The sequence below is a fragment of the Leptodactylus fuscus genome, chromosome 4 (genome assembly GCF_031893055.1).
Source record: "Leptodactylus fuscus isolate aLepFus1 chromosome 4, aLepFus1.hap2, whole genome shotgun sequence".
In the NCBI taxonomy this organism is placed as follows: domain Eukaryota; kingdom Metazoa; phylum Chordata; class Amphibia; order Anura; family Leptodactylidae; genus Leptodactylus; species Leptodactylus fuscus.
Window position 1 is genome coordinate 166,759,204 of NC_134268.1, and position 12,283 is coordinate 166,771,486.

The 12,283-nt window shown below is 38.4% G+C and overlaps 1 protein-coding gene across 2 annotated transcripts in view; it reads left to right on the forward strand.

Moving 5' to 3' along the window:
* The window catches only part of GADL1 (glutamate decarboxylase like 1), a 163,073-nt gene that overhangs the window by 85,968 nt on the left and 64,822 nt on the right, over window positions 1–12,283 (forward strand). For both annotated transcript variants that reach the window (XM_075271331.1, XM_075271332.1), the window contains 2 exons: window positions 895–959; window positions 1,050–1,131. In XM_075271331.1, the coding sequence (XP_075127432.1) occupies window positions 895–959; window positions 1,050–1,131 (147 nt within the window). The remainder of the gene's footprint in view (window positions 1–894; window positions 960–1,049; window positions 1,132–12,283) is intronic.

Consider the following 12,283-nt stretch of genomic DNA (forward strand, 5'->3'; position numbering starts at 1 on the left):
CTCCTGCCTTTGGCTCAAAAACCACAGCAAAATATGCAACAGAAAAAATTGCTTTTCCGCAGCACGTGGCCTAAGCCTTAATGGTGTCTTGAAGACAACACCTATTTAAACCATAGGTGCCTTGGTAAATTTTGCCCTGTTTTCAGCACATCTGGCTTCTGTAACCCACAATAATCATGTGTTATCTCTAGGAAAAGTGACTGTTGGCTAAACAATGGTATTACATGGTGGATGTTCTAATAAATCATCTGACTATATTATACACGGACAGGATTCTCTGTCAGAGTAGTAGTCCTCTTACAGAATGGCTTTTTGATCTTGTTCATTCTGTAATGGCCCTCTCGCAGAATGGCTCTCTGTTCTTGTGATCCAAGCAAGTGATTCTCTTCTATGACATGTATATGCCCTATTATGATATGATATGTATATGCCCTATTATAATATTATTATATACCCTATTATAGAAAGGGGGATTCTTTATAAGACTTTAAGGGAGAAATTTAGTGCTGAATTTAATAGGCACAAAATTGATTTTGATGCTGATTTTTAAAATCTTTTTTTAAAAAAAACACATCTGCCTCCTATTACTTCAATTGGAGTCTCAGGCAGAATCTGCATGAACAACCAGCAGGATGTTTCTTTTTTCTGCTATTGAAGATAATCAGCTAGAAGAAAAATCTGTCTATTGAAATAAATAGCAGGCAGTTTTCAGATAATCCCCTTTTTACACAATGATATTGTATCCTAAACCTGGAGTGTGTATACAGTATTATTACACACAACTACTCTACAACCAGCATATTTAATACGCAAATATATACTTTTATACATATGTATTTATGGTTATTATATTCTCATACTGAAAATATGAATATTTATATTCATCTTTTGTAGGCTTCTTGGGGAGGATCAGCACTGTTGTCTCGAAAATATAAGAAATTGCTACATGGTATCAGCAGGTTTGTGCAAATTCCTTCGCCTAACATTTCATGAAATAATCTGGCTGCAAAGTAATGCATTTCATAACAGCAATATCTGTTTTCAACTAGGGCTGATTCGGTGGCATGGAATCCGCATAAAATGTTAATGGCCGGGATACAGTGCTGTGCCCTCCTAGTAAAAGATAATATGGTAAGTCTGCTATTAATATTAAAAGCCATGTTTTATTTCCTTTAAAATAAATAAATTATAGAAAGTTAAAATTTCGAATTTCATAAAATTTAAATTTTTTATTCTCTTAAATAACAAAACCTTTGACATGCAGAGATTGAGAAACTTTCCAATACATTTAAAAAAAAAAAAAAAAAACTAATTCTTTTATCACGTCTAAAGTCACGGTCCACCTGAAATCTGTTGAGTTCCATGTTGGTCTCCCAAGATGAACTCTAAGGTCAGAGAGTTTATAGAAGTCTATTAGGAGGGGGAGGGAAAAATGATGGAGAGTCTGAGGCCCGGTTCACATCAGCATTTGGGTTTCCATTCGGGGAGTCCACTTGGGGACTCCTCGAACGTAAACCTATATGCATTAAAAAGTGGTTACCTGAGAATTAGAGACAAAGCCAAACGGAGGCTGCTGCAGGTAACAGTGAGTTTTGTATCTCACTTCAAGTGATTGATACAAATCAATAATCTTCAGGACTTCTCTATAATCTACTAAATGGTTTCAGTGTCAGAAAATGGAGCCAGTGAGAGAAAGTTAAGTCAGAGCATTAGAAGTAAAGCCTGCAGAGTGGAAAACTGCAGAGACTATAGAACAATTTACTCAAAAGGTTAGGTGCATTGCAAAATTCTGACATATTTACAGTAATACGTGATATGTTTGAGTCCCATTTATAAGAGAGAATAGAGCACTAACTTTCATAGACTTCAGTGGAAGGTGCCATAAGTAGGAACACTTATCTACTAGAGATGGGTAAACCTTGTGTGATTTGTGTTGTAAGTACTTGTGACATTAGTTAGCGTTGATTGGCTGAATGCTGTACTCTGTATGGCATTCGGCCAATCAATGCTGGTCAATGCATGCTGGTCAATGCTGGTCAATGGAAAAAGTCAGCTCGCACATATCGCAAGCTGACAGGGATCTCAATGTAATACAGTGACTCGGGCATGTTAGATGCCCCCAGACATGCTTCCCCTGCTGTCCCAGTTGCATTCCAGGGTGTTGGCATCATTTCCTGGGGTGTCATAGTGGACTTGGTGAGCCTCCTGAGTCGAATAGTGGTTTCCCCCTAAATGAGTATTTATTCCCCATAGACTATAATGGGGTTTGATGTTCAATCGAACAGTCGAGTATTGAGCATTGAACTTCGAACATTTCACTGTTCGCTCATCTCTAGTAGTTATCAAACCACAAAGTCTCAAGTTCAGTTCAAACCCAATTTGGAATGAATTTGTCTCTTTCTAAACTGGTTTACTCATCTCTACTATCCACCATTTGGGCCTACCTCTGTAAATCAGCAGATGGGGGATGATCATAAAGTTCTAGCACATCCTATAAATATGCTACTAATGTCTGACTATCTTTTAGGAGAGATGTTACACCATGTTGTTAGATGGTTTCACATTTTCTATGGTCTATATATGCGATTTGTTTCCTATGCAAATTTCTTAACTCCTTTAACTTTTCTCCCAACATTAATTCATCAAATTATTCTCCAGCAATCGCATAAATATGTGATGCATAAACCAACTTTCTAGTTGTTATCAAATGAAAGGTTTCAGGTTTGCTTTGTGTGTTTTACTGTCTGTTATGATAGTGTTATATTAATTTAATTGTTTAGTACCTGATGACAATTACATAGTTCCCTGCCACATACATCTACATAATAAGCTCTTGTCTCGCATCTCGCCTTCTGGTACAGTACACCGCGGTACCCTCTAATTTTCATCTGCCACATTGCTGTTCAGTTCTTCTGTCAATCCGAGCCATTCAAAGTAATTTGTAATCTTCAATGTTTACCTATCAGCATGATTGGTTATAATGAGACCGAATGTTTTTTTCTATTTTTTATCATTCAGGCACTTTCAAGTTGTTATTAGCTAATGCAGGAAATAAATAGAATTGTCCATTAAAGCTAGTGGCTTACATCAAGCTTATTAAATCCTCTCATTTAGCGCCTCAAAGGCTGCACCTACTAAAATAGTGTTACATTGATTGCAGCACTTGACAGTATGCTCTCTTCAATTTACATGGCAGCTACCGTATACTTAGCCGCTCCGGCAATCACACTGTGTACTGTTTCTTTAGCAAGCCACAGTTTGCTTCCTCATAGGAAGACATTTAGCTTTGTTATGCCTTGATATATTTGCTCTTAAGCTGTGCTGACACCAAGCATGCTGACTGCTCATTAGGCGAGCTATCATTTTAAGAGAGCGAGAAAGCTGCAGATGGTGGGTAACATAACAGCAACAAGAGCCAAGCAGGATTATGACTTACTGCAATATCTTGTATCGTCTACAGCTTTGTTAGCTAATCTCTCCCTTGTCTTTACGTAAAGAGCGCAATCACTCTTGGAAACTTGTGCTGAGGTTTAGATAGATTGAAAGTGTTTATTTCTGACATGGTTCACTGCCTGCCTAAAATCCAAGGCCCCAGGTTTACCGCCATCTATTCCTACATTTCAAAGTGAAAAGGAATATAGAACGTACTGTAAACTCTCCGCAAATATCACAATCCCTTTATTTATCTCTTGTTCTGCTGCAGAGTCATTTTACATTTTCAGTCTTGAGATTCACCATGGTTGTACACCCTGCCAAATCGTGATATATTTCTGTAGCATGTGCATGGATTTCTATAAACCCCATCCAGGTGAATTTGACATTAGCAGAAACGTTTGCAAAAAAATCTGCCACATGTTAATTTACCCTAAAGACATGATCGAAGCAGATTAGTTGAATTGGTGCCAGCTAAACTACAGTTGCAGTAGTGTAGATAAGATTTCAAAAGACATTATCACACATAATTTGATTTCAGGGAGTCTATTACCAAAATATCAAGCTAGCCCTGCAGATAGATAGGTTACGGTCGCCTAAATTAAACAGTGGTTTCCCTTGTGAACTGATGTCTCTGTTGCCAAGATATCGCTATTTTTAACAATATACAATTGAGCTCTAAGGACATTGTCACTTAGCTTTTTGGAGCAACAACAACAACCTCATTGCTTCAGAAAGCCTTCCGTATATTAACAAAAAGAGCAATTTCTTGGCAACAGCGGCACAGATTCAGAAGGGAAGAACAAAAGCTGATTCAGGTGACCATGACCTATCTATATAGTGGACTGGGTTGACATGCTTGTTTCTGGTGACAAATTTTCTTTAACATCTGCAGCACATAGTGACATGTACTGCAGGATTTAAACAAAATTTTCTGAAGAAATTTCGGTGGTATCCTATTCATTAAAATTGTACTTGCACAATGCCATGTGTTGGGCGCCAAATCAACCCCATTCAGGCTGTGTTAACACCTACATTCAATCACCGTTCAGGGATTCCGTCTCCCATTCCGTTTGAAAAATGCGGAGAGAAAACTCCTGCAAACAGGACTTTTCTCTCTGCGTTTTTCAGGTGGAAACTTGTCAGAAAGATGGCGGACCCCATTATAGAGGGTAACCAATTTTTAATTGTAGCACTTAATACCCATAGAGTGCAATTTTTAAGTGGACCCAAAGAGCGGAAACTTCAACATAGGTAATAAGTCCTCCCCTGGGGTCAGAGGAGATATTTCTAATGGCTGAAACAATATTAATATTGACTTCAACATCTTTGAGTAATATATAAAATATAAGGGTTGATTTATCAAGAACATTGCTATCCACCTGTAGAATTTACGCCTAATTTATAATAAAGTGCACACCTCATCCTAAATTAGGCACATCCTCCATCCTTACATGACCATGAACTGTAAATCACATGACCATGGTCAGACTTTTATCCTCTAGAAGTAACAGAATGTATGACAGCAAGCAGAGATCTAGAAAACCATGAGGAATTGATACAGAAAGTATATTGGAAGATTGTACAACTTTATATTATACAAACAATAACATTAGTCTCTCAATATCGGTCTGAAAGTAGCCAACCCCTTTTAAGGTGCACCACTGTTCACAAATATTTGGCATAGAATTTTGGTAAAAATTAAACCAAGCAATAGGTGGAGTAAAGTTCGATGGCTTAAGCCTCTTAATAATTCCTGCACTTCCTGGAAGTACTGTGTGAAAGGAATTGAAATCTAGAGCTCTATCTTTGGCCACATATGTTCAGATGTGTGTATCACAGATATCAAAATATCTGGAATCACATTAATATAATTCTAAACAAATGGATATAGATGAATTTTGTATGTAGGATTATATGACAATGCTGCATAATTTTTTTTAGCATGTATTAGGTCAGAATATAAGGTTTCCGTGAATATAATGTAGTGCGTTTACCTTATTATAGAAACATAGTTAATAATAAAAGCTTTGAATTAATTCTATGCAGAACTGCAATGTCATTGTTTAATGACAAGTCACACATTGCAAACAATTTCAATGAATTCCTTTCGATCCACCAGTGTCAAGTGCAGCACTTGATGCAGCTATCGGCATTGCCATAGAGAAGGTGATTTCTGATTGTCCTTTTAACCCCTTCCCGCCGATGGCATTTTTTGATTTTCGTTTTTCGTTTTTGACTCCCCTCCTTCTAAACCCCATAACTTTTTTATTTCTCCGCTCCCAGAGTCATATGAGGTCTTAATTTTTGCGGGACAATTTTTTCTTCATGATGCCACCATTAATTATTCTATATAATGTACTGGGAAGCAGGAAAAAAATTCAGAATGGGGTGGATTTGAAGAAAAAATGCATTTCTGCGACTTTCTTACGGGCTTTGGTTTTACGGTGTTCACTGTGCAGCCAAAATGACATGTCCCCTATATTCTGTGTTTCGGTACGGTTCCAGGGATACCAAATTTATATGGTTTTATTTACATTTTGACCCCTAAAAAAAATTCCAAAACGGTGTTAAAATTTTTTTTTTCTAAAAGTCGCCACATTCCGACGGCCGTAACTTTTTTTTATACATAGGTGTACGGGGATGCATAGGGCGTCTTTTTTTGCGGGGCCGGGTGTACTTTTTAGTTCTACCATTTTCGGGAAATGTTATTGCTTTGATCACTTTTTATTCAAATTTTTAGCAGAATTAAAACAGTGAAAAAACGGCGGATTGCCACTTTTGACTATTTTTCCTGCTACGGCGTTTACCGAACAGGAAAAATATTTGTATAGATTTGTAGAGCGGGCGATTTCGGATGCGGGGATACCTAACATGTATATGTTTCACAGTTTTTAACTACTTTTATATCTGTTCTAGGGAAAGGGGGGTGATTTGAACTTTTAATACTTTTTATATTTTTTTATATTTTTTTTTTACTTTTTTTTTTATTTTTTTTTGCATTTATTAGACCCCCTAGGGGTGTTGAACCCCAGGGGATCTGATCACTAATGCAATGCATTACAATGCTAATGCATTGCAATGCATTGCAAAAAAGCATCATCTCTTTTGCAGGCTGTATACACCAGCCTGCAAAAGAGAGAATTTGCAGACTGGCTGGGAGCCCTTAACAAGGCTCCCGGCTGTCATGGCAACGGGGGGTCGGCCCTGGAGCATGCTCCAGGAGCCGGCGATCCCTGCCAAAATGGCGGCGCCCATGCGCCGCCGGGAAGATGGCGCCTCCGGCGCCTTTGACAGCAGCGCCGGAGGGGTTAATGCCTCCGATCGGTCCGGGGACCGATCGGAGGCATTAGAGCCGGTTGTCTACTGCTTGAAGCAGTAGACACCCGGCGGCTATGACGGCCGCCCGGCTCCCGGGCGGTCGCCATAGTTACAGACCCGACACGCGCCGTACTATTACGGCGCATGTCGGGAAGGGGTTAACTAATAAGATATGATAAGGGCTTTTCCATTGTATCACTCAATGGTGTTCATATGAATAAAGAATCTACAAAAAAAACGTATCTACCCTTAGATTATAGCTATAAATAATACCCCAGCCCACATTCATAAGTGAACACCTTTTGATTTGACAGTCCAGCAGCTAAGTTCTTTTTTTGGTATTTCTATTATTATACTTTTCGGTTAGGCCCGGTTCACATCTAAACTTGGGCCATTCCGTTCCCCTCTCCGCATGAAAACTGCGGAGAAAAAAGTCCTGCAAACAGCATTTTTCTCTCCTCATTTTTCGTGTGTAAACCAAGCGGCTCCATTACCGTCTATAGACCCCATTATAGTCTTCTAAAATAATCATTTTACATGAGGAATATGTAGAATATATGACAGAACACAATAGTCTGTGTGCACCAGATATATTAATAAGAAATATTTTAAAATGAAATATACAGCATTAGATGATACATTTCAGGCTTGGTTATGGGTCTATCCTTCATGGTGCATGGTACATGGTGCAGATAAAAGGGTTGGCTGCCTTCCCCTTATTTTCACACATGTGCAGGAAAGTCTCAGTAAGGAACTATTATAACACTATTAAATGTTCAGCGCCACTGTCTCCCATATAGAGGTGCTGCCACCTCCTCAAGCAGTGCATTCTCCTCACATTACACAATAGCCAGAAACAGTTACGAGTCAGCAACAAGTAGCCAACAAATGTCAAGTGCAAGAGGAAACTCTTGCACTTGACATTTGCTTATAACTTCTTGTTGCTGACTTGTAACTTGCTTCTGGCTATTGTTCTGATATTACTAAGCTAAGAAATTACTCTGGGAGCAATGACCTGAGGATTTCCAGCAGTAGCGGTCAATTGGGAACCTAAAATGACCCCTAAAAAAGTCTAAAAGTGGCCCCACTATTGGGGTAAATTGTTAAAAGATGGAACCATCTCAATTGTTTAACTGAACAATTTTAAAAAAGAGGGCACATTAGCATCAATTAGACATAGACATTAATGTTAAAAAATAACAGTCACTTGGCATCCATCAGAAAACCATTATTTTTCATGGACTCAAAAGTCCTGCACCCCAAATGTTTGTGTACAGGAAACCAATGGATGGGGTGTAAACATAAACTAATGGTCACTTATGGACAACATTGAAAACAATGGGATTTTTAATGGCGTTATGACGGTTCTGCTAGTGTCCGTTGTTAACATCTTGTAACAAACACTAACAGCAGACACTACTGATGTACATCAACGGTAGTGTGAGCGCCCCCTAACAGGGCGGTTTGGATAAAGTGCATTTAGCCATGAACCACAAGGGTCACTTTATAAGAGACCATTAAACTGTGTTCCCCACTATACTATACTATACTATACTATATATACTATAAACTGTAAACTGTATACTGTAAACATAAACACTGTGCCTCCTGAAAGTTACATATGCATGTTTGCATGTCTGAGTCCTGTCAAGGTCTGCCAGAGTAGAAAATAGTTGGACAATAATGTAGAAGCTTAAAGGGATTCTATCATTAGAATCCTGTATTGTAATACTAACATGTAGGAATAGCCTTAAGAAAGGCTATTCTTCTCCTACCTTTAGAAGTCTTCTCCACGCATTCGGTACATGTTCCTGGTTTTATTTGGTATACAAATGAGTTTTCTCACAACACTGGGGGCGGTCCCCTGTACTCAAACAGCACTGGGGGCATCCTCAATGCTGCGAGAAAACTCTCCAGCGCCGCCGCCTTCTTTTAAAATGCCTTTTCTTCCGGCTCTGGTCTTCTAAATCCCAGGCATGTGCAGTCAGCTCTGCCATCGGGCTTCGGGCAGAGCTGACTGCGCATGTCTGCGAGCTCCTGTAAGTGGCACAAGAAAATGGTGGCCATTGTTGTTGGTGGTCCTCTTTAACCATATCCAAGCGTGTCCATATCTTTGAAGTATGTATATATGAAAAAAATCAAACAATTAGTTTAGTATACTTAAGCATTTTTAAAGTAGTATCAATATTAGATAGGTAACACAAAAATCCCTCTATGTCACACCATATCTTAATTATGTCATTCTGTTTTGAGCGGAATGAAATTGAAAGCAAATCTGAGATGCAGACACATAATCCACTCTGCTGCCCTTGTCAATACATATACTGACCTCTGCAAAAAGTTAGTCAAGCTTGTTTCAAGAAATCTATTTCTCCAAAGATGTGATTTGCTTCAGTAATCTCTCTACTTTCCTGAAAATACATGTCATACTTAGCAGTTTTCGAGAACTCCACAGTGAATTAGATTATGATTTTATGTACCTTGTTGGGTTTAGAATATACTGTTTGTATACTGTATGGATCTGAATATTTTTGTTAATTTTGTTTTTCACTTCCAATCATGGTCAAAAAATAAAAAAAAATTTAAAAAAATCCCAATTAAATCTATGGAAGAAACTGGTACTAAATGGTAGATTAACTTGATTTACAAATCACTAGATTTCAATAAATTGAGATAACAACATTACGTTTTAGGGGACTGCTGTTAAAAAGCATCCTACAGAGTAACTCTGCAAGCACTAACACAGTGCGGAATAAATTTATGCCTAATACGAGTTCTTTTTATCAGATTAAACTTTTTCCATTTTACCTGGTTTTTCTCACATGTCTTATGGCCTCATAATTGGGGTTGAGCCGATCTTGAGATTTCAAGATCGATTTTAAAATCCAATTTCCGATCATTTTCCAGCCGATTTCGATCCTGATCGCAATTGTGAAATTTGCTAGATCGCCAATCAGAATCTGAACTTTTCCGATCCTGATCGACCCTAATCAATGCTTTTCTATGGGAAAATTCACTTTTAGTCGGGCACGGTGGCGTGCGTCTGTAATCACAGCTACTTGGGAGGATGAGTCCGTTGGATCACTTGAGTCCAAGAGTTCTGGTCTATTGTGTGCTATGCCGATTGGGTGTCCGCACTAAGTTCGGTATCATTATGATGACTCTGGGGAGCTCGGAGCTACCAAGTTGTCTAAGGAGGGGTGAACCGGCCCAGGTCGGAAAAGTCACTTTTAGGGTTGAGCCGATCTTGAGATAACTCCGACCTCGATCCCGCTGGAAAAGATTGGGATCGGAATTCCGAACACGATCGTGAAATTTACTCGATCGCCCATCAGAATCAGATCTTTTCCGATCCCGATCGCTCAACCCTACTCACAATCTGCATAAATTAAAAAAAAAGAACCTAATATTTATGTAGTTAGGTAAGGACACAAATTTAGTCACTTTAGTTGTTCAAGATACAGTTCTATAATCAATATGGGCTTAAATTTTCACATCCTAATTGGAGGGAAGGTTCAGCAATTACAGCTATGTAATATTATAAAGTTGTCCCTTTCCCAAGGGACCAAAGGTAATTGGACAATTATCCTAAAAGCTATTTAAAGGGGTTCATGGGCTATTCCCTCATTAATCCATGATCAATTAAGCAGGTAAAATGTATGGAGTTGTTTCCAGTTGTGGCATTTGCATTTGGCAGCTGTTTCTGTGAACCCACAACATGCGGTCAAAGAAGTTCTCAATGGAAATGAAACAGACCATCTCATTAGGCTGTAAAAAGAAGAAATCCATCAGAGAGATAGCATGCAGAGTCCAAATCATGAAGATTGTGTGACTATCAAGTATTTCTGTAATTTTGCCATTTTTTAAGTGATTATTATCATTAAAAAAATTATAATACAACTTTTATTATTCCTCAGTTCCAAAAAACAATAAAAAAGACTGCAGTCTGATCAGATATTGATGACTTATCCTAAGAATAGGTTGCCAATATTTCATTCTAGAAAACCCCTTTATGCTAAGTCCCCAATCAGTGAATCACTGCGAAAAAAAAAAAAAAAATGCTGTGGAAAAGACCGCTGGCGGAAATGCATCTTGTATTTTCCTTATCATTTTTTGCAGAAAGTCCCAAAATGCTTTCGTTTTTTAAATCACAGTATATCCGCTGCAAATTTGTTTCTGCAAATTAGTTAGAATCCCATCCATTTTGCAGGTGCTGTAAAAGACGTTTCTTGCCACGCCATTTCTGCCCCTACTAAAACGCTGCTGTGTCGCAATGTGGGACCACAGCCTTAAAGGAAACATACAAGATAGACAGATAATTTATGTAGCCTACCACTTCATCTCTTACTTTCCTCATTTTCCATTATAGTGCAATAGTTTTAGGAAGGTCTAAAAACAAAGACAAAGTCAGGGTTGCTTCACATCTGCATTGGTATTCCTTCCAGTTGAATCCACATGCCCCCCCCCCCCCCAATAGGAATACCAAGTGCAATTGCAAGTGCTGTGCAGTGAAAGCACACGGACCCCATAGACTATAATTGGGTCCGTGTACTTGCCACCAGATCTCCACACAGAACATGCGGACAGGAAAGTAGTTCACAATCTACTTTCCTGTCTGCACAATTCGTGCGGGCAGCATGTGGCAAGCAGATGGACCCCATTATAGTCTCTGGGGTCCGTGTGTTTTCACTGCACAGCGCTTGCAATTGCGTTTGGGTTTTCTGTTCGGGGGTTCCCCATGCGGACTCCCCCAGACGGAATACCAACGCAGATGTGAACGAATTTCAAAAAATAGAAGTGTTACTAGTTTGTTTTTGTCAAAATGGAGTGAATGAACAAAAAGGAAATCTAAATGAAATCAATATTTGGGGTGACCGATCTTTGCCTTCAAAATAGCATCAATTATTCTAGGTACACTTGCAGAAAGATTTTAAAAGAAGTTGCTCCATTTCACTGTCTTGTGTCTGGTTGTAAGAGAACTAGCTGGAGCGGGAGCTCACCTTCTGTACACATTCAGCAGTAGCGTAAAAGATCATTAAGCTACAATCCATGACTATATTCTTTGCTGCTCTCCTGCTGAAGATGTGGCAGATCAGAAGGAATTAGGAACACTAGTAATGGCATGTGTAAAATACAATACTATGTACAGAAATCAGAAAGGCAGCAGATAATGCAAGATAAACTCTATGCTGCCCCATAGTGTCTCAGTGAGGTATCACTTCTAGGAAAGAATACATTTCCTCTATAATACAATATGCTGTATTATGTATCTATGATAAATGGATGCATACATACACTTGAATGGGAAGATGTATATCTTGTTAAAGCAATTCCCATTTTTTAAGCGTAAATGGATATTGTTTTATTTTCATATCTATTAAGTGCAATATTGTTATAATGAACGCTGGAGAAGCAAGATTTAAGCAAGATAATACACAAGTATTTATATATATATATATATATATATATACCGTATATTAGTAGCAAATAGCTTAACGCATTTGATAAAATCAGCCTATATTTGTTTGAA